Below are 25,102 nucleotides of genomic sequence, written 5' to 3'. Positions count from 1 at the left end.
CTGGATTGCATTGAACAGTTAATAAAGTCTATCCTCCCTGTGCTAACAAGGTTGCGGGAGGATTTTATCCTCACTTGCTTTTTGTCTCTGGACACATTATTCGGTGGCACTAAGTAACTTTTAAAAGCCTTTAATTTAGTAGAAGCCTCATGCCATGATGCTTTTAAAAGCATTGGATTTCAATAATGAGTGGACGTGTTAAGTTATTCATCAATGGCGCTCTATCCATGCTGGCCCTGAAGAACCCAAACAAAACATCAGTCGCTTAATTTGCCCTTACAGTGTGTCCATTTAATTCACGTCAGTCAGCACAGTAGCACTTAGGGTGGCAGTGTTTTTATGTGTCACTGCAGACTGCTGTGCATGAATAAATATTTATCAAGCTCACGATAAAGTGCTCTCTGGGTTCGTGTTTTATTATCACAGTCATATTGAAGGAACGCGTTAGCGTGGTTAGCTCATTAACGCGTTAGCGCCGTGCAGCCCCATCCACAGGGTGATCCGCGCTAACTCGCTAACAGAGATTTGACACGTTAATGCAGTTATGGCGTTAACGTCATTTTAACAAGATTAACGCTGACAGCACTAATAAATACTAAACACATAGAGCACAGCTGTTTATGAAATTGCCTTTTCATACATAACACAAAATGCATTGTTGGTCTGTTTTTGTGAGCCACACACAGGTGGGCAGTCCTTGGTCTTGTCGTTCTTAGAACTTATAATGGCAACAAACAGACTGTCTTTTCTTGAGTTTAGCCTTTAGAAAACTCTTAACAGTGCATTTGTATATAGTGGTTTCCATGCACTCCCCTCAGTGAATTCTCTTCCAGCAGCAGATCAGTGACTGGACTGCTAATGGACCCTGACGAACAGGAAGTGGAAAGTAGTATATAACAAGCCACTGGAGACAAGACGTTGTACTCTGGAGGGCCATTAACCAAAGTTTCCATTTATTTATCTACACACCAAAAATAGGAGGGTGTAGTGGCTTCTTGCTAATTGCCAAACAGAAAACCATTGAGGTAGCTGGGGAGCAGCACCATAGCAGCAGACTCCTCTCTGGTAGTTCCCGATGGTTGTGTTCCACTCAGTAATTTTCTCTGATGCACGCTGGCAGGACGGAGATACCTGCTGCACTGACTGACGTAACAACCTGGTTTCCAAAGTGGCACCAGGAACCGAGCATGTGCAGTGGAACTGTAGTGTCACGCAGAAGGAGAAGCAGGACAGATGTCAAATGAGTTGACAAGCACTGCAGAAAAAGGCTCCGGATATGAGTGCAGGTACCTTGTCAGAGCTTTTCTCCAGGAAAGGCAAGCAGCGGCTGGCTCTGTGAGCTTTCGATACCCACAAATGATACCCGCCAGACCATTTTACAAACCGTAACTGACACCCATGAAGTGCTCTAAGTAAGCCCCAGGGAAGGGTAAGGTTAAGCTTGAAAACAAAACACTAAAGCGGGTCATGTAATAGGCCTCTCATTTTGCCGCTGCCTTTGTCAAGCCTGCTGAAGGAAACCTAATTTATTTAATAGCCTGTCGCTTCAATTCCGGGCAATCGGTGCGAGAAAACAGAAGGCAGAAATGATGAAAGCATAGCAGGAGAGAGGGAGGACAAACACTTTCTTCACATTCACTAGCGAGATGTGATTTCGAAAGTGAGGATCTGTGTCAGCCATCTGGTGATAACGAATAGCAGAGAACTATGTCAGCATGCTTCTTTCAATAATGCAAGCATGCATGCTGTCACTACATAACTGACATTTCAAGGCGAGACTTCCGCGAAATGCCAACTTCTGTGCGTCTGTTACAGATATACTGTACATGCATAGCCCCCATTTTCTTCTGACAGAATGAATCTGTTGAAAAAATAAAACACATTCTCCTTTGTGCCACTGTACGTTCTTTATTATTACAGGAAGCGATTCAAGCGTGTTGCAAATGACTGTATTTGTTTTCAGCGGCATTTGCATTTGCAGGGATTTAGCCGGCATCCCATTCTCTCTCTCCGTTTCTTTGCACTAGCACTCATATTCAGCTAATCAAGGTTGCCAGCAGAGATAAATCAAATCTAAAGCTTAGAGGTCTTGACAGAACGTATTGGCCTTCGGTGTAATGAAAAAGCATTTCTCATTCGACAAAACATAAGCTGCTGATTTCATGCTTCCGTGTTCCTTTCAAGGCCTTTGCAATTGTGAGAGGTGACAAATGGTGCATAAATACTTTAGAAAAGCCTTACTTTTGATTGGGGCAGATTTTATGTCATATATAATAACATTATTTTATATGATCACGGCTTCATATGGTGAATGATTGAATCAAGACCATTTTATTTACTGTATATATGGTTTCTGAAATGTGGAAAACAACACATGAGTTTCAGCAGGACAATTAAACTGCCAGACACTCTGCAAAGTGTTTGGCAGATTCATACACCTCTGCATCCGGCATTCTCCTCCCCTCCGTCTTTTATTGTTATAGAATGCAAATGTTATATCACCCATGTAGTACTAAAGAATCTCACCATTGGTATTTTTCTCTTTACAGCCCCAGTCAGCACTTGCACTGCACTTTACTGCCGTTTCCTTTTCATGACTGTGTTCACAGCATCACTTTAAACCTTGTATAAAATCAAGCATCCACCAGCTTTTGCAGACTGATATCCTGGTTAAACTTTGACTCTAATGCCTTTTAAGTTGCTTAAAATCTGTCTGAGCATCCGAGCAGCTGTCTCAAAGGGTCCATTTGATTTCTCCATAGCAACGCTGCCAGATGAAGTTTCTTTTTAATGCTCATTACTCTGTATAAAAATGTTTACTGTGGGTTATCCGGCATGCTGGTTCAAATTACTATGACTGTAAATTCAAGGATTCAGTGATCGGCCAAAAATCTTTTCATATGCAATAATACAGTTTATTGAAAAAAAATTTAAAATATACAATGTGTTGTTGAGATATCATGGTTTCATTAAAATTAAATGAGAAAAGTCATCACAGCGTACATTCGCTGGCTACTTCATTAGGTTTATGTGTCTAACTGCTTATTAATGCAAATATATAATTAGCCAATCACATGGCAGCACTTTATTTAGGCATGTTGACATGGTTGACAGCCCCCTGAACTTCAAACCGAGCATCAGATTGGGTATGAAAGGTGATTTAAGTGACTCTGAACCGGACGGGTTGCTCTGAGTATTTCAGAAACGGCTGCTACTGGGATTTACTCACACAACCACCTTTAGGGCTTAGTTTGAATGGTCTGAAAAAGAAAATATTCAGTGAGCAACAATAAGTCAAATAACCACTGGTTACAAATAAGGTATGCAGAAGAGAATCTCAGAATTCACAATATGTCAAACCTTGAAGCAGACGGGCTACAGCAGCAGAAACCCACACCAGGTGCCACTTGTGGGGAATATTTTCTTGGCTCATTCTGGGCCCCTTGGTAAACACCACAGCCTACGTGAGTATTGTTACGGACCATGTCAAACCCTTTATGACCACAGTGTACCCATCTTTTTCTTCCAGCAGGATGACACATCGTTCTCACTCTAGGAGTAACTAATGAAGTGTCCAGAGAGTGATTTTTCTTTTTTGCTAAATGATTGTGTTAGATACTTGTAGTTCAAAAACATATATCCTTAGCTTGTGGCTTTATAAAAAATGTGAATACTTATACAAAAGTCATGCAAACAAAACATAACATTAATATTCAAACAGTGGTGATTCTCCGGACATTCTTGCAGTCATCCTCTGGGGGACACATGTTGGCCTGGCTCTCACTTTGTGTAGAAAAGCTGCTGGAGGACACGACATCAGGGACCTGATGAAACCGTCAAAGTTTAGGTTTTACTGAACAAAACTACAACATTTTTGAGCAGAGTAGAAGAACAACAGGTACCTGTGATGTGAAAACACCAAGAAGAAAACTACTGCCTTAAACTAACAGGAACCAGTCATTCATTAATGACCAACAGGAGAGATATAAACAGCAAGACAACTTGCAAGTCTTCTGAGGTGCAATTACAGTATTGACAAGACCAAGCTGGAGGATACATTTGAAGGGTCTGGTCTATACATCTGTAGATCATCATTTATGATACATTATGACAATGAGGGTGATGACAGATGTCCTGTTAACTAAAAATAGTGTCATTATTACTGGTTAATGCAGTAATCTGTTGAGATTAATCTGCATGATGGGAGGCCAGCAGAGGTGCAAGAGTGCATTTCCCTTATGCTCTTTGTAACAGGGAAGGATGTGACATGACATGACTGGCCGAATTATTCAGCTCCAGTTCATCTCTGTTTCTCTGACTCCTATCCCTCCCACCTTCTCTGTTTCTATCTTACCTTGCGAAAGCTGACAAAGTCCATCTGTCTACGAGTTTCCCAGAATAGCTCACTGTTAACTGCATCTGCAGAGTGAAAAACAGCTTTTTAGCTTCATCTAACCTAACAGCTCCTTCAAGCGGCAACAGCATACTTCGGACCTGAAGGAGACCTCAGTAGGAGAGAGCAGGATTTAGGAGGTTTAATGGCTCAGAGGTTTGGAATGGGTAGCACACAATCGTGGTGTTTTACACCCAGATATGACAAATTATGGTTGCCTGAAGATGCACTGGAGCCACCTACTGTAGTTATGAATTATTAAGGGGTTAAAACCTAATTGACATTTTAAGAAACACGCGTTAAGCTATTTTCAAATACCTTACATACCCAAAGACTTATTTGTAATTTATGTGTATTTATGTAAAGTCATGGTAAAAAAAAAAAAAGTACTTATATTCTAAAGCTTTATTCCTGCCTAGCAAATGTAGAAGGCAGGACAAGTAGAAGATCACAGAGAAGATTCATGGATGCAGTGAAGGAGGACATGTAGAGGGTTAGTGTGACAGAAGAGCATAGTAGGGATGGGAGCGAGGGAGACGATCTTCTAAAGGAAGCAACTGAAAAAAATATATACAGAACAAGCATAATGCCATGAAACACAGCATATCAGCACAAACACCTGATTCCAACTGTTGAGCATAGTGGTGGAGGGTGGGTAAATTGGCTTTTTGCAGCAACAGGAGCTGGGCATCCTCTGGTCATCGAGTCAACCATGAAAGTATTCTAGACTCATATGTGAGGCCATCTGTCCGACATCTAAAGCTTGGCCATTATTGACTCATCAATAGGACAGTGATTACAACTGTTGCAGTCAAAGTCCAAATCTCAGTGACTGAAATGTCACGGTGGGACACAAACCTCAATGAACGGAAGTGTTAGGTTTTGTATTGTTGATTGTCATTTATGCTTAGAAATATTTAACCATATATGCTTAGAGGTGTATAATCAATTGTGTAGTGATAGGACTGTGATCTTTAACAGGCTGCAAAGGCTTGGTGTGTATTCCACACTAGAATGCACACCCACATCCTGGGAGCACGAGAGAGGTCGTACCTTCTCTTATTGTTTTATGGTAGGATTAACGTAGCTACGTCTGTTCTAGTCTAAGTGCTTTTTGTTTAGATGAACTGTTGGATTTTCCAGACCAGCAGGTTAAGGAAGTCGTTTATGGGGTCACACTCTGACCCCACACACACACACACACACACACACACACACACACACACACACACACACATACACACACACACACACACACACACACACACACACAGTATTCTTTGCTCACATGTATACCTATGTAAGATGCTATATGTTAATGACCCTATGCATATTCATGTAACCACAATAAAAGGAGTGCTATGGGGAGCCTGGCTGAGAGTCTGATGGAGGTCAGGTGGTGGGACGACGCTTGGCTCCAGCCAGATCTCCCTCATGCATGAGTAAACATGAAGAACCTTGCCTACTTGTGTCTTGCTTTGCAGTGTAATTATATTGTCTTCAACGTTCCAGCGGATGGGTTCAAGCTACGAACCTATCAGGAAGCACTGTTGTACAGAAGAGTGGGACAAAATTCTTCCACAGCGTGAAACACTGATAAGATCACAGAGGAAAAGATACGATTTTGTTTTTGCTGCTAAACTTGTTTATACAAGCTAGGAGTTCATGGTTTATTCATTAACTGCAAAGCGCCCGGGTCCTGCAGCTGCAAAACAAACTCAAATCATCACCACTCCACCATCGTGCTCAACAGTTAGTTTGAGGTGTTTGTGCTGATATCTTTAGCAAATAATGGGGTCTACTTAGTATTTCATGCACTGCTATTGTTTTATTGTTAAATAAATAATGACATCATGTAAATGTCATGTTTTATAGGTCATCTGAGGTTGCTTTGACCTAATTTTAAGACCAGAGCCAGATCCTTTTTTTCCCCGGGGAGCAAAACCTTTGATTTTTTTGTTTGTTTGTTTTAACGGTCTATTGTAAAAAGCCAGTGTGATTGATTTATCTTGTTTTTCTTCCTCTTCCACCACAAATCATGTGTAACTTACATTACACATGATCATTTTGCAAACCATGCAGCTGTGCTTTTGAATTCTGCATGAATATCTTTTTCTACTGGCTTACTCCCCACATGGCTCACAAATTCTAATGTTACCTACATTTTGTAATTCTGTACAGCAAACATGAAAAGCTACATTGTTATTGTGGAAAAAGCCAAAGCAGCCAAATCACTCTGCAATAAAACTGCACTGCTAAGTGATCATAATCTGACTTTGACAGAAGAAATTAAAAACTTTATCATATTATAGATTTATTTTGAATTAGTCACGCACGTTTCAAAACGTCTATTATGTGAAAATGAAACCTGCTCAGGCGCCAGTGCTGTAATTTACCGGGAAAGGTCAATGCAGAAATTGATCACTGAACACAGCACATTACGCTGAAACATCTCCGGAAGGCAACACAAACACTGAAGTCGTTTAGATCAGTGCGACTGTAAACATATCCAAATGGTAACGACCTGCTGGTCACTCTCACCTGTGGGGCTCTCACTAGAGTATCCCAGGTTAACTTTCCCTTCCGGCGCATCAGCATCGACGCTTCTACTAAACACCGATTGGTCAAACCTGCAATAGAAATGATAACGATTAGCGGAGGTATGGCAGAGTCACATCATCAGAGGCTGTTGTGAAAAGACAATTTTCTTCTCCCAGCTAAGCTGCAGTATATTACAGGCCTCTGTGCTGTTTTCATTATAAAGTACTTGGACATCATTCTTCACTTTATTTTACTATCAGACTGAAGTACTCAACTCTGAATGTGTATTTCAGCTATATGGAAAACAAATGTTGAATAAGTTAGCTTCCTAAAAGAGCTAATGACAGTCCGAATCATGTTAAATTACTACCAAAATAATTACTTTTTAAAGGTGGAATTTCAAATTTGTGCCTTCAATTTTATTTTATAATGATAATCAATGAAAACCTCTTCATTCCCAGAAATAAGCTGCATGAATTCTTAACAGCTAATGTAAAATATAAATGGAGCTCAGTGCACCCAGGACTGTGCTGTAGGTCTCTGATTACAGAAGCTGCTTCCTCCACAAAAAAGTCCCACAGTAGATCTAAGGGTTAGAAATCTCTGTATATAACAAAAGAGCTCTTAAATCTCACCTTAGTACCTCCTGCGGGCTTGTTTCTGAAAAGCAAAAAAGAGAGAGAGAGAGAGAGAGAGAGAGAGAGAGAGAGAGAGAGAGAGAGAGAGAGGCATCGAGTTTACTGTAATGAGCTATCAGCTGCTAACTTTATTATTCTCACTGCATTGACCACAGAAACATTATGCTTGCTCATTGCATCTACATCAATATGAAAGCTGTAAATGTCCTGCTGTTTATTAGTTTGGGTTCTGCACTAATATCACAGCCTCCAGCCAGTCTACAATTTAGCACTGAAAGCTGGAGCTAATGAGTTTTGTAACATGGCTTCATGGTTTCCTTTGCCAAAGGTCCTCCTGGCCATGGCGAGAACAACACCAGCGTAACAATGGTACAGATGGCACTTGCCTCGGGAGAGATATAAATGCTTCACTTTCCCTTTATAGGCAGAGAACCAGTCTTTGTCATTATATTTTAAATCCCTGCTGTCACGCTGGCCAACGTCTTTGAGAGCTAGATCCCTTACATTTCTCCCCCATAATTCCAAAGCATACATTAGTCCCTACTGAGGTGGATTACTCAGAGAAGAGCTCAGCAACTCGAAAGCATGCCACATCCCGTAACATTAGAAGCACCCTTATGAATTAACTCAAGGATGTTTCAAAGAATGGAGCAAGGACAATGACGGAGGAGGTATCAGACGTTTCAGGTACTGAATCAACTGCCAAAAGAGAAAGGTCACACCTGCTTTATAATAATCCCCTGGCTCCAAACCATGGCCACGATTTGCAGTGGTCCAGAATCAGTCACAGGGATTACACTGACTTAAAATGTGTGACTCAGGGCCACTTTTTTCTTATCGCACACAAACAGACCTCTTCTGCCTCCTAGAGTGAGCTTCCCCTCGGAGATGGCCTTTGTTATCTGTAGTCTTTAATTACTGTATGCTTGGTGAGTTTTTTCCTTAAGAGTTGTGTGATTAGATTGATAAACCTTTCTTGTTTGTACAGTAAATATGAAACAAAGAGCACAGTCAGTCAGAATAGCTTAACACATAAAAAGGTGTCTCTATTCAAAAGTAGAAAATCCACCTAAAAAGCACATTTTATCCAGTTTGCCTACAATAACCTGAGAATCAAACATAGAAGATGTAACATTTAATGAATTCTTTGAATTGTTCTTTTTCCAAGATAGAGTGATTGTACAAAATAAATATTTAATGACATTAAATAACACGATTTTCTATAATCCACACAGAGCCAAAGTATACATACAGGCTCAAATATATAAATACATTCCCTTTTAATAAGTGGTGCTGAAGGTTTTGCAATGTCTTTAAGCTTGACAAGACCTCTTGTCAGTAATCAATTTGAGCACATCTGGTAGTTTCTTTTAATAGCATGCAGCAGACTGACCAATGCTCGATGCTTTTGGGAAGATCTCTGAGATCCATTGTTGAACACTGAAGACTCCAAGATCATCAGTTTAAACAACTCGAGGTAAAGATTTTTAAGCTGTGTCACCATGTTGGTGAAGTCTGGAAGTAGACCCAAGCTGTCACCCTCAGATGAGAGGAAATGTGTTAGGATGTTCAGGAACAACCACAAGGCTTAAGCCTGTCATGAACTGGAAACTGCTGGAAAACCAGTAACACTGTCCACAGCGAAGCAAGTTTAACATCACCATGGACTGAGAGGGTGCTGGCCAAGAAAGAAGCCCAAAATCAGCACCTTCAAACCTGCCTGAAATTTGCACCTTTCCACATGAATAAGACAAGTTTTATGATCAGACAAGGCAAAGACTGAGTTATTTGGCTACAATAACAAGAGGTAAGTTTGGAGCAGTAAAGGTGAGGCTTTCAAACCTAAGAATACTGTACCAAGTGTCAAGCATGGTGGTAGCATCATGTTCGAGGGCTGTTTTGCTGCCAGTGGTACTGGTACATTGCACAGTGAATGGAATAATGAAAGAGCAGGACTTACTTAGCTTCACTTTGAATTAACAGCTAAACAGGTGAAACTTTAACACAGTTTTGTGTTATGCAGGAAAATGATGCCAAACGCATCAGAACTGGTTTTGGAATAGATGAAGCAGACTAACATTAAGCTTCTGGAATTAGCTTCCCAAAGTCCTGACATCAACCCCCTTGAAAATTTGTGTACAATGCTTAAAAGCTAGTTTGTTTTTTTTGTTTGTTTTTTTTTTTTTTTTGGGGGGGGGGGGGGGGGGGGGTTGCCAAATTTAAATAAACTCCACCAATCCACCAGTTTTGCCAAGAGAAGAGTCAAATATTCAGCCTGAATTATGCCAAAAGCATGTTGATAGCTAAGGGATGTTAAATAAATATTAGTGGGGGTTTATGTACACTTGTAAAAATCGTGTTTTTAAAAGTCTTTATAGATGTATGCAGCACAGTCATTGTACTCTGGAAAAACAACAGTTCAAAGAAGTCATTAAAGGCCCCAAAGTACCATGACATTCATGCCCATAATGAGTGTACTGTATGTTAATTTCTGACCACAGCTGCAGACTTAGCCTTTAGGTTGGCTGTTTTCTGTGTTTCCAGGAATTCTCTAAGCAAATAAATATCCCAATGACATTTCGTGGCTGTGTGTTACTGTGCGAGTCCCTTTGTTTATGTGTGCAGACATGTACCTGAATAGTTGGCGATTCTGCTGATATAAATGTAAGAACGCTTCACTGTGTAAGGGATGTTCTTATAAGAAATACTACCTACCTACTACCTACACTAATCCAACTAAAATCACACTTAGTCTTCCCACTCTGCAGCCATGCACACACACTTCTATAACCTTTCCTGCTGCTGTTTCCTTTCTGCTGAGAACAAATGTTCTGCTTTTGTCAGAAAGAATACTGTGTACCCTTGTTGAAGGCCACCATGGGGCAGTGCCGAGTCACAGCATGCATCCACCCGTCTTCTTCATTATACTTTACTCACAGTTTCTGTGCTGGAAAAGTGTGATGTATGTTCACGGACAGCAGTTTAAGGTAAAGTGCCTACTTGCTTGTCTCCTTTGTCTGTAGCAGAGGACAGTGCAGATGCAGAGCAGGAGGAGCACCAGAAAACCAGAGAGGGAGGCAGTTATCGCCAGCGGGACTGTGCAGTAGCCTCCTTCCTCCAACACCTCGGCGACTGAGGAGAGAAGGTCACATTGTTTAGTAAAGAAAACGAAAGCAGTGTTTCTGTTTTGTCTGCTTTTTCACATTGCAGCTCATCTGCAGATTTGCAGACTTGGTGGATAGAAAACTGTTTAATTTCCTGGTTTAATTTGTAGTACAGTCATGAGGGTGTGTGCAGAGGGAAGCTGCTCTGAGTGAAGAAATTGTTGCAACAGCGAGAACAAATTGAAAATGCTAAGATTCTAAATGCGTTTGTATTTTTAAGATTTGGGCCTCGGAGAGAGGTTTGTAACATCAGCACCCTGTGATGCAGACTCATCCAGCACTGACTTGGCAGCCCTTTTTCTGTACCGCTCTCCACATCTAAAATATCGCTCAGTGATGATTCACATGCTTCCCAATAGAGAGAAGGGGACAGATATAAAAAAAAACATGGAGAACAAAGTGAGGAACACAATGAGTGAAAGATTAAAAAAAGAAACAAAAAGACATGTAAAGAGAACGAAAGCAAGACAGAACAAAAAGAGGCTTGACAGACAACTCTCACTGTGCATGTGTGCATGTGTGCGTGTGTGTGTTTGTATCAGCGAATGAGTGACATGCAGAGAAAGAGCCGAACTGGCATCAAGTGAACAGGTAAAATTGTTTTGAATCTTTAAGTAATTTGTGAGTTTTTATTCAATTATTTAATGTGTTTTAGTGGCAAGATAAACTATACAGACTAAACACAGAGGCATTAATACATTCAAGCACACAAGCAATTAAACACTATGAATTGGCTCTAAAATGTTTGTGGTCACTTTATAATAGCTAAGTTGTAAAAGTGCAGTCACTGAACATTTTGACAATAAATTGTATTTGAATAAAACTGTTTCCTGTAGCCTAAATTATGGCTTTGTACCCGAATAGAACTAAAGATTTTTTGATAGGGTTAATAACATGTCTACTAACTATTTCATGTACAAATTATTGCTGAGAGTTACTCCAAGAACGTCCTTAGTGGCTCTTCATCAGAATGTTTATTTATTTGATTAAATGAAAAGCAGTCACTTTGTATTTTTAACACCTAAAATTCAATGTTATGCCATGATCCTGCCTAACATCCTGCCTAACAACATAAAAGTCTCCAAAAAGCTATGGAACATAATATAAATGCAAACTCTTATATTGCACTCTAAACACAGTAGATGTGAAATGGCAGGAAGAATCAGTGCTCTGTTGCAGTATGCAGAGTACAGATGTAAAATTATCATAGCACAAAAAAACACACTGCCTTTGCAGACTGATGATCAAACACAGAGATAGAGGTCACTGAAAATTGACAAATACTGAACGTTGCTGCTCATAGACATTCAGTGTCACCTAAAGGTAGTAACTGAGAAGTAAGATACCACAGCACTTACATGATTACATCCTACTACAAGTAAATGAAACTTTTAACTTACAAATACATTAATGCAGTTGACACAAATTATGCAGGTTAAGGCGTAAAAAGGTAAGTGAGGTTACCAGGCTGAAAATCTGTATTTTCTGTTTGTGCACACAGTCCAGTAAAGACTCTCTTAGATGTGTTTTTTCAGGCTTGCTACTTCTTCTTTTGTCCTTCACCTCCAGAGATGCTCATGTGGGAAATTCCCACCCAGTAGATCAGCAGTTTCTGAAATACTCAGATCAAACCATTTTGCACCCGCAGCCATGCCACGTTCAAAGTCACTTCAATCACCTTTTCTTTTCTGATGCTAAGTTTGACCCTTCTAGAATTATACATTCTTAAATCAGCATCAGACTATCCGGTCTTTAAGCAATGACGTGATGAATCCTGCTTTCGGGCCCAAACTACTCTGCGTTTTTCTTATGAAAAGTTTTTCCAGCAATAAAAGCTGCCGCTTTAAGTTTCGTTCCGCGTACGAGTCATGTGTGTTTGGGTCCTACAACCTGCCTGCCACAGCACACCATGACAGAAGTCAAATTTTAAAACCTCATTAATATTTTTGCATAAGTCTCCATCTATGATTAAAGATTTGTTTCTTTCAAATGTTTGTAAGGGCCCCTCACGGTTCTCCAAATACTTCCACAAGTCCAGTAAGTGTTCTTAACATAACATATTGATGTTATTATTTTTAAGAGAATTTGAACTTATTCTAACTGTTAACATATCAACAACAGTGACTGAAACCGGTATATAAAACTAGAGAATGCGTTTCCTGTAGAAAATGCAGTGTGAATGGTTTGAGTTGAATTTTTATAATTGCTGAAAACAAAAAAAACTTGTTTAATGGGCTGAAATACGCCAAATCATTCACCTGACAGCCAAAGTGCAGAACTGAAATTCACACAGAAGAATCTGGAAACTAGCTGAAAGGCTTGAAAATGTACATAAGAGAAACATGTCTAATAGCAAAAGAAAATTTAGAGCTAGAACACATGAATGGATATTGAAAGCTCATATTCTTTACATCACTGGAAGAGTGGAATTAATATTTTAAATGTCTAAACTCAACAATCTCAGATGAAAAAAAAAACAGAATATTTTCAGAATATGTGGTGGGTGGGTGGGTGGGTGTGTGTGTGTGTGTGTGTGTGTGTGTTATTTAATGTAACTCACCCACTTTTAGACTGATTGTGCTCTTCAGTGGTTGGGGGAGGGCAGAAACAGAGGCCAGACAGTCCACGTGAGAACTTTTTGCTGCCAGCACACTGAGCTTGCTGGTCAAGGTGAAGAGGCTCTCCTTCGACTCTCCACTGCTGATGTTGTATTCACTTGGACTCACCTCCGCACCGTTCCCCCAAGACAGAGAGGACCATTATTATTTATAGTTTAACATGCTTATTAATTTTAATGTTTACAGTCTTGTTTGTTCAGTAAGCACCCTGAATATAACCTGTTTTAAGGGACATTTCACCAGTGAATGTGTGCTGTACAGACAGATTTGTGCCCACTTCAGAAGAAATTGGAGAAACTGAGCAGTTGGAAGGTGACCAGTGTGTCTGAGATTTGTCATCAGAGGAGGCAACTGCACTGTCTCATTCCCTCCCTCAATGGAGGGAGTGTGTAATTAGTTTAGTTTGTCTGTCTTTTTGGATTTATGTTTTTTCAGATGTTGGGTTTCAGATTCAGATCAGGACATGGAAACCTATATTGGCTAAGCATTTGACCTTGGCCTTGCTGAGTGCTCATGTATAGAAAATAAAGATATAGATTTCGAGGCCACATTTTACTACACCAAGTGTGTAAAATGCTATTGCATGCTCACATTTTACATTTCCCACATTGTTATTCATTTATTATCCCACAACACTTCATTCCAGGCCATTTTCTTTTCCAGATATACTGCTGTTATACTCATTGCCGAAGCCTCTGGCCTCTTACAGTGACATGTTGTGTAGAAAAGGACCTAAATGTGAACTTCAAAGGCAGAACTTGACAAAAAATAAAAACAACCTTTATTCAGCTGGAGTATAAGTCCATAAAACTCTAAAACAGAAAAGAAACTGCTAAATCCAAAGAAGCACAACAAGGCTAGGAGTAAAGGTGGTCAGAAAAAGGGAGACAGAGACTATAAATACACAGAGGGGTGAATGGGGCAGAGTGAGACACAGCTGAAACTAAATCAGACAACAAGACATGGGGACGTCAGACAAAAACACAGCACCAGAGACAAACAACCATCAAAATGACAGAATATAAACAACTTGACAACAGCATACAGGAAACACAGGGGTAAATAAATTGAAAATTCAAGAAGTCCTCCTCATTGTTCCCACATTTCTGTTCATTCAGAGCATGCGCGTCTTTCCACTGGAAAGTCAGAGGATCCGTAAGCTGGAATTCAGATCTCAGTCAGTAAGTTTGGTTTGCAAGAATCATCAGTTGAAGAACTAGAAAATGACAAATAACCTGGTAGGCCAAGGAGCGTGATTCCTTTTATAGACTAGAAAATGTAATCACATAGTGTCTGATCAGTCGAACACAGGGATGGCTGTGTTGTGGCTTGGCATTTATTGATTTATTCACTGCAGACAAAAGCAACAGGATGAGGGCAGATGTATCTCGCAGCATTTGTGTTGTCGGGTTCAGCCAAATGCATCAGAACTCACTGCACAACATTTCATCAGTCAGCACTTCCTAAAGACACGCTGTAGAGCTCTTTAAGGTGAAAGAGGGGAATATCCCTGATTGAGTCCATTATCTGGTCTCATGCACAAGGTATGCAGATATTTATGGGTCAAACATTTCAGGAAGTCACTGAGTGCAAAGGATTTTACAGAAGAAATCTAATCTGATGAGTTTCTTTGATTTAATTTGCCCCTTTTGAAATTCTACATTTGAGGCACTATGTGTTTGTGATGTTAACTACATAAACCTACCTGAATTTAAGTCTTTATATTTTAGAGACAGCCAAAACAGACTTTTTGGGGGAAAATGGCAATATTTTTTATTTCCTTTGTTCCTTCTGATTGCCTGGAGTTCTGGTTACGGTCATCACCAATGATAACGTAGACCTCAGAGGGTTAATGTAGTAGCTACGATTTTATTACTCAAGAAATAGAATAAAGTACTTAACAGTCCCTTTATAGTACCAGATATACTGGCTGCACTGCCTGAGGGCATAGCAGGATATACTACAGGCTGAATAGTAAGAAAAACAAGTTTTAGTTCCGGTGTTTGTTAAAGATAGTGATGATCTTGTCTGATTGATTTTATGTATTTACCTTGTTATTATTCACCTCCCATTTCAGAACAGGCTCAGGGTACCATCCTGCTGCTTCACATTCAAACAGGACTGAATCTCGCTGAAAAGCCAACCTGTTATTCCCAAGGATTTTCACACTGCCCTTTTCTGAAATAAGAAAACAGTCAGTCATAAACCTGAATGATGTACTCTTTGCCTTATTTCTGTTTCACATACGTTTAGTAGATGTCCTTATGTATAAATGTAAGTGAGTGGGTAGGAATCTTTCAGCGCCATCATCAGTCTCCTCTGAAATCCTTCTGTTTGGATGCACGCGTCTCTGCTATCACCTCTTCAGCTGGGCTGTTCACTTACAAAAGATGGATTTCATTCGTCCCAGGTGATTGATCACATGTCTCCAATTCTCAATTGCCTGACGAATGCTTTTCCTTTTCTTTCCCCTTCATCTCCTTCCCTGCCAGCCAAATAAGCCACTTAAAGCCCCGGGAGATACAGTATCTCATATGTGAAGTCTGTTGTCAGGCAGAATGAAAGGTGGTGGAGGCAACACACAATTGCTACAGACAGAAAGATAATTGCAGGAACTTGGGTGCTTTGTCTGAGCGAATGGCATGTCTGTGTTGATTCAGGTTCAAATCCTCACATATTTTATACACATTATTGGCTGTCCCCTTCCTCTAGGAGCATTTATTTGATGCCTGATTTGGTGGCATGAGCACCATACGCACTCCTGTTCTTTGAACCACCCGTTCTGATGGTGGAGTTCCGGTTTTACACAATCTCAGCACCGCCAACTAAAGGTTAGCAGGCAACCAGCAGCCTCATTTGTACTGATTGATGAGCAGCTTCTGGCGATCGTGGCTGATTGATACAACCGAACAGAAAAAGAAAGGCATCGGCACACAAAGCCCCGCCCTACGTGATCCCTGAAATAAGGTTTCATATGGTTTGTTAATCACTGTAGGGAGACTGGTAGTGTGAAGCAGGGGGCTCTCGGCTAAATGTAATTTTAGTGATTTTTCAGCAGGGATCCTCGGGAGACTAAATTGCTGTTCTAAAGGAAGCTTTTTATCATTTGTATGTGTCTACGCGCAGATTTGAAGTGTGCCTGTGCAATTTGTCTTAAATGAACAGTACACACTCTATGCGTGTTTATAAGCTTACTCCAATGAGAATATCTGCTACGCCTCTACAGACCAATTACCACAAGCATTTTCTATCTTCTCTGATTTATCATGTCTCCTTTTCTACAGCCTCGCCTTCACTTCAGTCCCCGTTCGTAGTCAACAGCGCATGCAACCACACTAAGTTGCTTGAGTGAAGGGTTTGCGTAGATGCGCTGCATTTGTGATTTACCAAGCATAAGAACTAAGCACAGAAAGAGCAGGGAGAGGGTGTAGTTATATTTGCATCATCTTCATTTGGGACAATTTGAGAGTGGAAGATAAGGGGGGGGGGGGGAACAGAGTCAAGCAGCTTCGCTGTAAGTCTGCGTCTCTCTTCCAGCCGTACTTTTGAGACCACAGCACACAAATCACATGCAGAGTTGCTGACTGTTAACTGGGCGTGCCAGGGTGCACAATTAATTCAAAGGTTATGTCAGGCCCTAGTGATCCTCTGCATCCAGACTGGAGGGCCTGATTCACCACACACTGCTGTTAATGGCTGCATATGTCAGTGGGGATTTGTGGCACTGGCAGCAATGGGGGCTCTCTCCATGATATATTGGAGGCATTGGGTCATTGGTTTCGTTTCCTGTCGCATTGTGCAGAGATGTTGGGGGGGGGTTAGTTCTTTTTTTTAGCTGTGCTCTCAGTTCAAGTGCACGCACTTTAGACGCAAATAAACTGAAGCACGTATTGAAGAATTCCCTGAGTTGCCATTTTGTTTGATGCAAGCTACTTCCATGTGAGCTAAAATTGTGACATCAGCAGCTCAGAGGGACCACTGAAACCTCAAATCAAACATGACCATCACAACAGTCGCCAATTTGAACTCTGGTTGTAGACTTAGCAACATCCAAATTTCTGGTAACACATCAAGCTAACAAATACTTCAAAACGCTTGAATTTTGGATAAAAAGATCCATCCTATCACTGGGCAAAAGGCAGGGTACAAACTGGACATGTCAGACACACTCATTATCCTATCACACTCCAACAACCAGAAGACATCTGTCCAACTGTTAGCTGCCTGGGGAACTGGGTCGCCGTGCATATATGGCCATTCCATCAAAGTGAATGCAAAGATTTCAAATAAAATGTGAAGCTACAATTTGTTGCCTTTTAAATAATACATAACTTTATTCATAAAGTACCAAATGACATTATCAGTATCCTCAATGTGCTTTCTATTGTAGGGTAAAGACCCTACAATAATACAGAGGACCCACCAACAATCAGAAGACCCCCCCATGAGCCATGACTTGGTGACAGTGGGAATGAAAAACGGCTTTTAAACAGGAAAAAAAACCTCAAGCGAAACCAGAGATTAACAATAACTTTAAAATACCAGCATTATTACAGAAGAACCTTCTGTTTTAAACACCAGGATGCAACTCTAGCAACTGTTAAAGTTAATACTCACTGGGTAGTATTTGTAGCTCTCATGTGCTCTGGTTCTCGAAAACTGACATTTGGGTTGTGTCACTGAAATAGTTTGCACTATTTGTGGCCTTACAATACATATTTGTTTAAATCTGGGGTGAGAACAAATATAGTATCCTCTGCAATCTTCCATTCATCTAAAAGGGGGGAAAAAAGCCCCTTCTGCAACCAGCCTTATAGCCCATTTGTGTAGACGTTAAAATGTTTGTGATTGGTCTGGCTAAAAATTACAGTAACTTGCTAGATGTATTTTTCCCAAGGTAAATGGTAAAAGGAAAATCCCACTTGAAAACATTTTGGATGATACTGCAGTACTTTTTTCGAATAAAATGACAACTCCATCAGGACTACCTTGATGCATGCTTAACCATCCAGGTAAGGAAATACCACGCAGTTGATTCTGTTCTGGACGTTGCGTTTTCAGCGGGAGAAATGTTTCATCACTCATCCAGTCTCAGTATCACTGAGTGATGAACTGTTTCTCCCAATGAAAACGCAACATCCAGAAGAACAGAATCGGCTTTCTGGGGTATCAGAACTACTGTTAAAATCACAAGCTTTACACCGTCTCTGTCATCACCACACCCAGGCCTCCTAAGCCTTTTGCCTCCTTACCATGGGAACAAAAAGAAGCCTGCAAGTTAAAAAGTCTCAGCTTTTCTTAATTAACTGACTCCCATTCAGTGTAAAGAGACATTTAATCACTCGGATGTATATTTATTGTGCTTCACTAGATCCCTGCATTGCAACAGTTAAAGACAATGCAGGGAATGGAAATGAAAAGATAGTAAGTGCATTAGTGATGTAAGTTAATGTCACCCTAATTGATTTGATCCTTTCAGCAGCTTGATAGTACTGTGATTGATTTTGATCTTTAATTTATAGTTATTTCGCTAGAAAATAATCATCCATCCATCCATTAAATTTATCTAATCATCATTCCCAGAAATAAAACTGCTTTCTGTGCACACCACATAAGATGTTTTGTGATCCATTCGATCTATCTTTGCTGTAGTTTTTTGATCTACAAAAATGACCGATGCTTGTCTTGTCCTAAATCTAAAGTTCTCAGCAAACATGCCTCGCTCTGGCATGGTATACATCCATGCTGTGGATGTATGCTATGCCATACAGTATACAGTAAATGAGGGATGAAGAGGAAATGAGATTGGTTGTAGCTGCAGCCTGTAAATCCTGCGCTGCTGCTGCCTGTTCTGACTGGCATGGAGTGTCCAAGCGTTTCCATCTTGTATTTATGTCTGGGGGCCAATCAGTTCATATCCCCGACACCGCCCACGCTGCCATTAACACAGAGTAATGCAGAGACCATCGAACATGCCTGAGCAACTTCACTCCACCACGTTGGCCCTAATGATTCCCCACCCTTGCTATTGATCTCTTGGGCGCTTGTTCAGCTGCTTTTACGGTAAAGTGAAAACGTGCAATCTTCAGTTTCCCATTTCAAAGCAAACTAAACCAAAAAAAGAGTCTTAATTAAGGCGCGATAGTTGGAAGGCAAAATTCTTTTGCTGTTGTGTTTGAGGCAAAGGTTTTTAAAAGCCTTCACCATCTGCTTTGTGTGTGTGTGTGTGAGTACTTGCAGATTCTAGTTCACAAGAAACTGAGTATCCTTGAGGGAAAATGGCTTCACAAAAGCCTTTGAAATTCTCTGCAATGGAAAAAAAAACCTACCTTGCTACTATCTTGCTTCAGTGAATCTAGGTAACACATACACTAAGATGCATGCATGCACCCATAAATGCACCTACATAGACTCTCCCACAGACAAACGTACGCACGCACACACACGAATGTACAGACCTTGTACAAACAGCCTCGCTGTTTTCCTATCAACGCCCTGGAGATCACAGGTCACTTCTCCCTGGTCGTGTCTCTCTGTGTTATTCAGGACAAGCATCCATCCGTCGTTCTTTTTTTCAGCCATCAGACTCATATTCGTGTTGGGGGATTGCAGGACACCATGTTTATTAGAGATAGTGAGTGCTACCTCACCATTCAGCAGCCAAATCATAGCAGTCCACTGGCTGTTAGAAGGAGTGCAGGTAAATCTGGCCTTTTCCCCTCTCAGGACCGTCAGGTTTTCTGGGAATAGTTTTATTTGAGCTTCAACTGCAAAAAACCAGCATAAACAAAACATTGTCTGTAATTTATTTGTTTATTTTACATCAAGTTTGATCTAGAAATCTGTCTGAAATTATCTTTGAGATAAGTCAAACAAAACAATTCTCCAGAGCATCACTTCTTACCACTGCTGAAGTACTTTTAAAGAAATATTTGAACATTTTGGGAAACAAACTTACTGGCTGTCTTGCTGAGAGTTACATGAGAAAATCTATCGTACTCAAACAGCAAGCAGCCGTGTAGCATAGCTTAACATAAGGGCTAAATTCATGGGGGAGCAAGTAGCTTCACTCAGTCCAAGAGCAAGAAAAATTGTCTGCCAAAATATCTAAAGCATCACACACTGTGTATCATGTAATCCAAGAAATCGCTTTACTTTTTTTGCCTGATGCATATTGGCTGCTTCAAAACCAGAGTTCACATACAGCATGATCACCCACTGGTAGTTCATTATTTAAAATGGAGTCATGAATTAGTCAACTAAAAAATATATTTTTCTTTTTTCATTTCATATTCAGGGGATAAACACAAGTTCAAGATGAAGACATTAAAACATTAAAGAATAAACAAAATAACCAGAAATGTGTCCATTCAGGTTGTCTGAAGAACAAAATCAAGTGTGACTCAAAATTACACAATGACTTCAAAGAAATTGTTGTGGTTTTTCTTACACTCATGCTTTTCGATTTATTAACTGTAATGTCTTACCAGCAGCATCTCAAAGCATTTAGACATTCAGACATGGTCAAGATGACCTGTTGAAGTTCAAACTGAGCATCAAAATATGGAGGAAAGTTGCTTTAAGGGACCTTGAATGTGGGATTGTTGTTGGTGTTAGAAAAGCTGGTCTGGGTATTTCAGAAGCTAATTATCAGCTGGGACTTTCCCACACAAGTATCTCTAGGTTTACAAAGATTGGTCTGGAGAAGACAAAATGTTAGCTAAGAACAGAAAACTGAGGCTACAATTCATATCGGCATACAAAAACTGGACAATAAAAGATTGGCAAAAACTTTGCCTGCTCTGATTTATCCGCAATCTTGTTCTTTTGGTCGTTACCCAAAGCTCATGACCATACAGTAGGTAAGGGTAGGGACGTAGATCGACGGGTAAATCGAGAACTTGGCTTTTACGCTCAGCTCTCTCTTCAGCACAACGGACCGGTACTGTGTCTGCATCACTGCAGCCGCAGCACCAATCCGTCTGCCGATCGCCCGCTCCCTTCTCCCCTCACTCATGAACAAGATCCAGAGATACTAAAACTCTTCCACTTGGGGCAGGAACTCGTCTCGGACCTAGAGTTGAGGACGATGGCCCCAGACTTGGAGTTGCTGATTCTCATTCCCTCCCCTTCACACTCAGCTGTGAACTGCTGAAGTTCCACCACCTGATGAAGCCAACAGAACCACATCATCTGCAAAAAGCAGAGGAGATTCTGAGACTGCCCAAGTGGAAGCCTGCCGCTACTTGGCTACGCATAGAAATTCTGTCCATAAAAATCATGAACATTTCAGTGACACAGGGCAGCCAAGACGATTGGCCTACTTCTTCAGCCTGATGGCTCCCTTCACCCCACCATCTGATTGACAGGCAACAAACACCTTGCGATCACAGCTCAGCGCAGCATCTTCAGCAATTGAGGTGCTGAACATGGTGCATTTGGACTCAATGCTCTCACCTCCAGTGTCCCTCAGCTGGAGGTGAGAGCAAGCCAGGGGAATACTACAATACCCACCCCAGCCTCTCACCACGGGCAACTCCAGGAGACTAGTTGCAGAGCCCAAGCTGTGCATTAAGGTGAGCCCGACGATATCTACCTGGTACTTCTCAACCACACGCATTAACTCAGGCTCCTTCTCCACCAGAGAGCTGACGTTCGATGTCCCAATCATTAGTCTCAGTAGGCCTCAGTAGTCCTATCCCAGGCATGGTGAACTGTTCCCTAGATTTTTCACTCATAGGGGTCTTTTGAATCACTCTTTGTCTGGTCCCTCACCCATGAACCAATTTGCCATTGGAGACACTACCAGGGTGAAAAAGACCCCTGATAAAATAGCCCCTGGGATCCCTGGGACACACAAACCCCTCCACCATGATAAAGTACCGATTCAAGAAGATAAAATTGCTAAAAAATGCAACATGTAAAGAGAATGAGTGCGAGACAGTAAGAGACAACACAACTCCCTGATTTTGTTTGTCACTTTGGCAAATTCTTCTTATTAATAAGTTTAACAGTTCACATGTCGACATGTAAACAGTGGACAAAATAGAGATACACTGAGTTAGGAAGAAAGAGGGACACTGAAAAGATATGGTTAAAGGAAGAGGGGTTTTGGATGGTTTCTTTGTCAGTGTGATAGTTACAAAAGTCAGACATTACCCTCCAAAAATAATTGAGCTTTCACCTCAATTTAACACATCATTGGACCAGTGAGAAACGTTTGGGGCATTCACCAAAGAAGAGGGTCTCATGCTAATAGAGATGTAGCCAAAATCTTTCATTGTTTGTCAGGGAATGAGGTCCGGTCCATTGGGACTCACAATAAGAAAACACTGGAGTAACACATTTTAACAATAACTACATATAAAAACCAACAATGATGAGATAAGTGGGACAAAAATAGATGAACACATTCAAGATGAACAAATGTTAGGGCGCGTTTTTCATCTTTCTACAAAAAAATCACCCAGACACAGAAACAAGGATGCAAATAAAAACACAGTTGAATTCCAGAATGTTTTGTGGCTTTCCGAAGCCGAGAGGTAAAAGAAAATAGGAATTAATATTAATGGCGAACCTCGAAACGTGACGTTTATGGCACAGTGCCCGGGGCGATGTATAACTTGTTTGTGGTGAGATAACTGCACCTTCTACAGCCCGTGTGCCGAGTTGTGAATTATGCATCCATTTAGGAAATTAGGTCTGAGAAATATCTAGGCCAGCCTATAGAGCAGTTTCTTTTCATTGTTATGAGAGAATGTCAAACTAATGAGCATAATTTCTGCTTCCTCCTGTTGGGACCATGAACTAGTGACTCTGAAGTCCCCTGACCACTGGGTACATCTAATTGTTAACTAGACAGGCAGCCATTCTTAAGAAAATTAATTACAAAGTGAAGATAGATCATTAGGCCCTCTAATTATTGTCTGTGGTTTTAATCTGACGGATGCTGCTAACAAGCACAGCACACCAATGAATGAAGTTGTTAATTCGAGCACATTACTGGTCTCTGTGTCACATCCCCAGACAAACAAACTGTGCTTGTTTTCAGCTGAACTCTCACCTTCAGTCCTCCATGACAGTAGGAGCACTAACAGTGGGAAGGTGTCCATGACTGATCAGTCAGTCCAGTCAGTCCATTATTCAAAGCAGAACGATCCTGAAACAACAGTGATTCTGTTATTCCCTTAATGGATGCAATGGTCAATCATAATTGCATGTTTTTAACCATGACAGCTATCACGATAGTTCATTTTTGACCACAGAGGAATATCAAAACATTTATCATTTATTCATGGTTCCCAGCATATTAACCCTCATTATTATGATGATCATGCAACTTCTAAAGCTTTCTGTTGCCATCTGTTGTGAATATTTTAATGCCTCCTTGATAGATACGTACAAAATTTTGCAAATATATTCATTGTTTTAAGAGGTTGAACAACTTTGAGGCTCATTTGGCTTTTCCTCTCATGCCAGCAGCAGGACAAACACTTTCTTCACGCTTTAAAAATATCTCAGATTCTCTACTACATAGCTTGGCAGAACAACTCCACGGTTCTTAGAGAAGGAAACCATGACAGCATTATTAGTAACATTAATACGAATTCTATTAACTCCTTTCAGCACCTTAGAAATGCCTGAACCTTCCACAGTTAAATATGGAGGTCAGAAATTAAATACATTCAATTTTCTGCCAGATTCCTCCTTATTGTTAAAGCTCTGATCTGCCTCCACTGTCTGTACTTTCTGTGTTAATTTTAGAACTCCAACACAAAAAATGATGAAAAGAAAATTGTGACAAAATGTCTGTTTGTTAGATTCAAACCCTGTGAATTTACACTTTTTTTTAAAAAATGAACTCGGAATTTATTTAAATTGAAGGCATCAATGCAAACAGAGCCAACCCGAGTTACACAAACTGTAAATTAAGTCTGAATAAACCTGTGATAAAGCTCTGTGCTCTCTCTAACACAGGTGCAGCGATCGCTACACGCTCAGAATAAACACCATCTTACCCCTCAGGTACAGTGTGAGCTACTCGATCAACTGCACTTGCCTCCTAACCATTCCTTTCTCAAACGATCCAAAGCAGCATTTTCAAAAATCCAGCTGTGTAATATTTCACTCACCTTGATCTGGAGTTTCTGTGTATGAGAAGCAAACAATGTCATCGATGTTTTCTAATTCCACTTCATGCGTGGTGCTCAGCCATGTCACACCAAACTGTCCCGTTAAATATTACCAAATTCAGTGGGAACTTTGGCCCATGCTGCACACACACATGCGTAAATACACAGTGTGGGAGAGACTGCAAATATTGCCCATTGTAATTCCTCAGATCCCAGGGGCCTTACAGAGTCCCTCCCTTTTCAAATTATTGAATTTAAAGGATGATGTATTTTTATTGGAACACAGTAGATGTTTGATGGATCACAGAATACATCACTTTTTTTTACAAAAGCGGGAATCTTTTGTTTTTGGTCAGATCAAGAGAGCTAACACATCTGTAATTAATATTTTCTTCTTTTTTCTTCTACATAATTATCACATTTCATGACAGTTGTCAGGCAAATACTGTAATTTTTACTGTATTAAATTTTTTAACAGTTTTAGTTATTACAGTGCCCCCCACTCTAACATGCAGATCAATTTATTTATTGAACTTTTATGTACTATGTGCTTCCTTTCTGAACTTTTGGTTGATATTCTGTCTCTCCATTAAAATTAAACATAATAATAAAACAC

At 40.5% G+C, this 25,102-nt stretch overlaps 1 protein-coding gene across 3 annotated transcripts; it reads right to left on the bottom strand.

Moving 5' to 3' along the window:
- Nucleotides 1-2,893: 2,893 nt before the first annotated feature.
- igsf5b (immunoglobulin superfamily, member 5b) lies at nucleotides 2,894-24,655 on the bottom strand. Of its 3 annotated transcripts, none has more exons than XM_026193023.2 (10): nucleotides 24,487-24,627; nucleotides 23,418-23,513; nucleotides 19,813-20,121; nucleotides 15,405-15,532; nucleotides 13,297-13,462; nucleotides 10,573-10,704; nucleotides 7,570-7,594; nucleotides 6,935-7,023; nucleotides 4,355-4,419; nucleotides 2,894-3,824 (listed from the first exon to the last, which is right to left on the bottom strand). In XM_026193023.2, the coding sequence occupies exons 2-10, from the start codon at nucleotides 23,464-23,466 to the stop codon at nucleotides 3,714-3,716; spliced, it is 1,074 nt and encodes a 357-aa protein (XP_026048808.1). In that variant the 5' UTR covers nucleotides 23,467-23,513; nucleotides 24,487-24,627; the 3' UTR covers nucleotides 2,894-3,713. The 3 variants fall into 3 exon arrangements, with proteins under 3 accessions (XP_026048808.1, XP_026048809.1, XP_026048810.1); XM_026193024.2 differs by lacking the exon at nucleotides 24,487-24,627 and adding an exon at nucleotides 24,373-24,468; XM_026193025.2 differs by lacking the exon at nucleotides 4,355-4,419 and having other exon boundaries at nucleotides 24,487-24,655.
- Nucleotides 24,656-25,102: the final 447 nt, after the last annotated feature.

The sequence above is a fragment of the Astatotilapia calliptera genome, chromosome 14 (genome assembly GCF_964374335.1).
Source record: "Astatotilapia calliptera chromosome 14, fAstCal68.1, whole genome shotgun sequence".
In the NCBI taxonomy this organism is placed as follows: domain Eukaryota; kingdom Metazoa; phylum Chordata; class Actinopteri; order Cichliformes; family Cichlidae; genus Astatotilapia; species Astatotilapia calliptera.
The sequence above is the reverse complement of the archived record's forward strand: the minus strand, read 5'-3'. Positions and strand labels throughout refer to the sequence as shown.

Bases quoted from the DNA above. Each gene is read 5' to 3' on its own strand.
- igsf5b (XM_026193023.2), bottom strand. From the start codon at position 23,466: ATGGACACCTTCCCACTGTTAGTGCTCCTACTGTCATGGAGGACTGAA. The intron at 15,533-19,812 runs GTCTGTACATTC...TTCTTATTTCAG, and splicing joins AGCGAGGCTGTTTGTACAAG to AAAAGGGCAGTGTGAAAATC. The intron at 7,024-7,569 runs GTGAGATTTAAG...TTTCTATTGCAG, and splicing joins AGCCCGCAGGAGGTACTAAG to GTTTGACCAATCGGTGTTTA.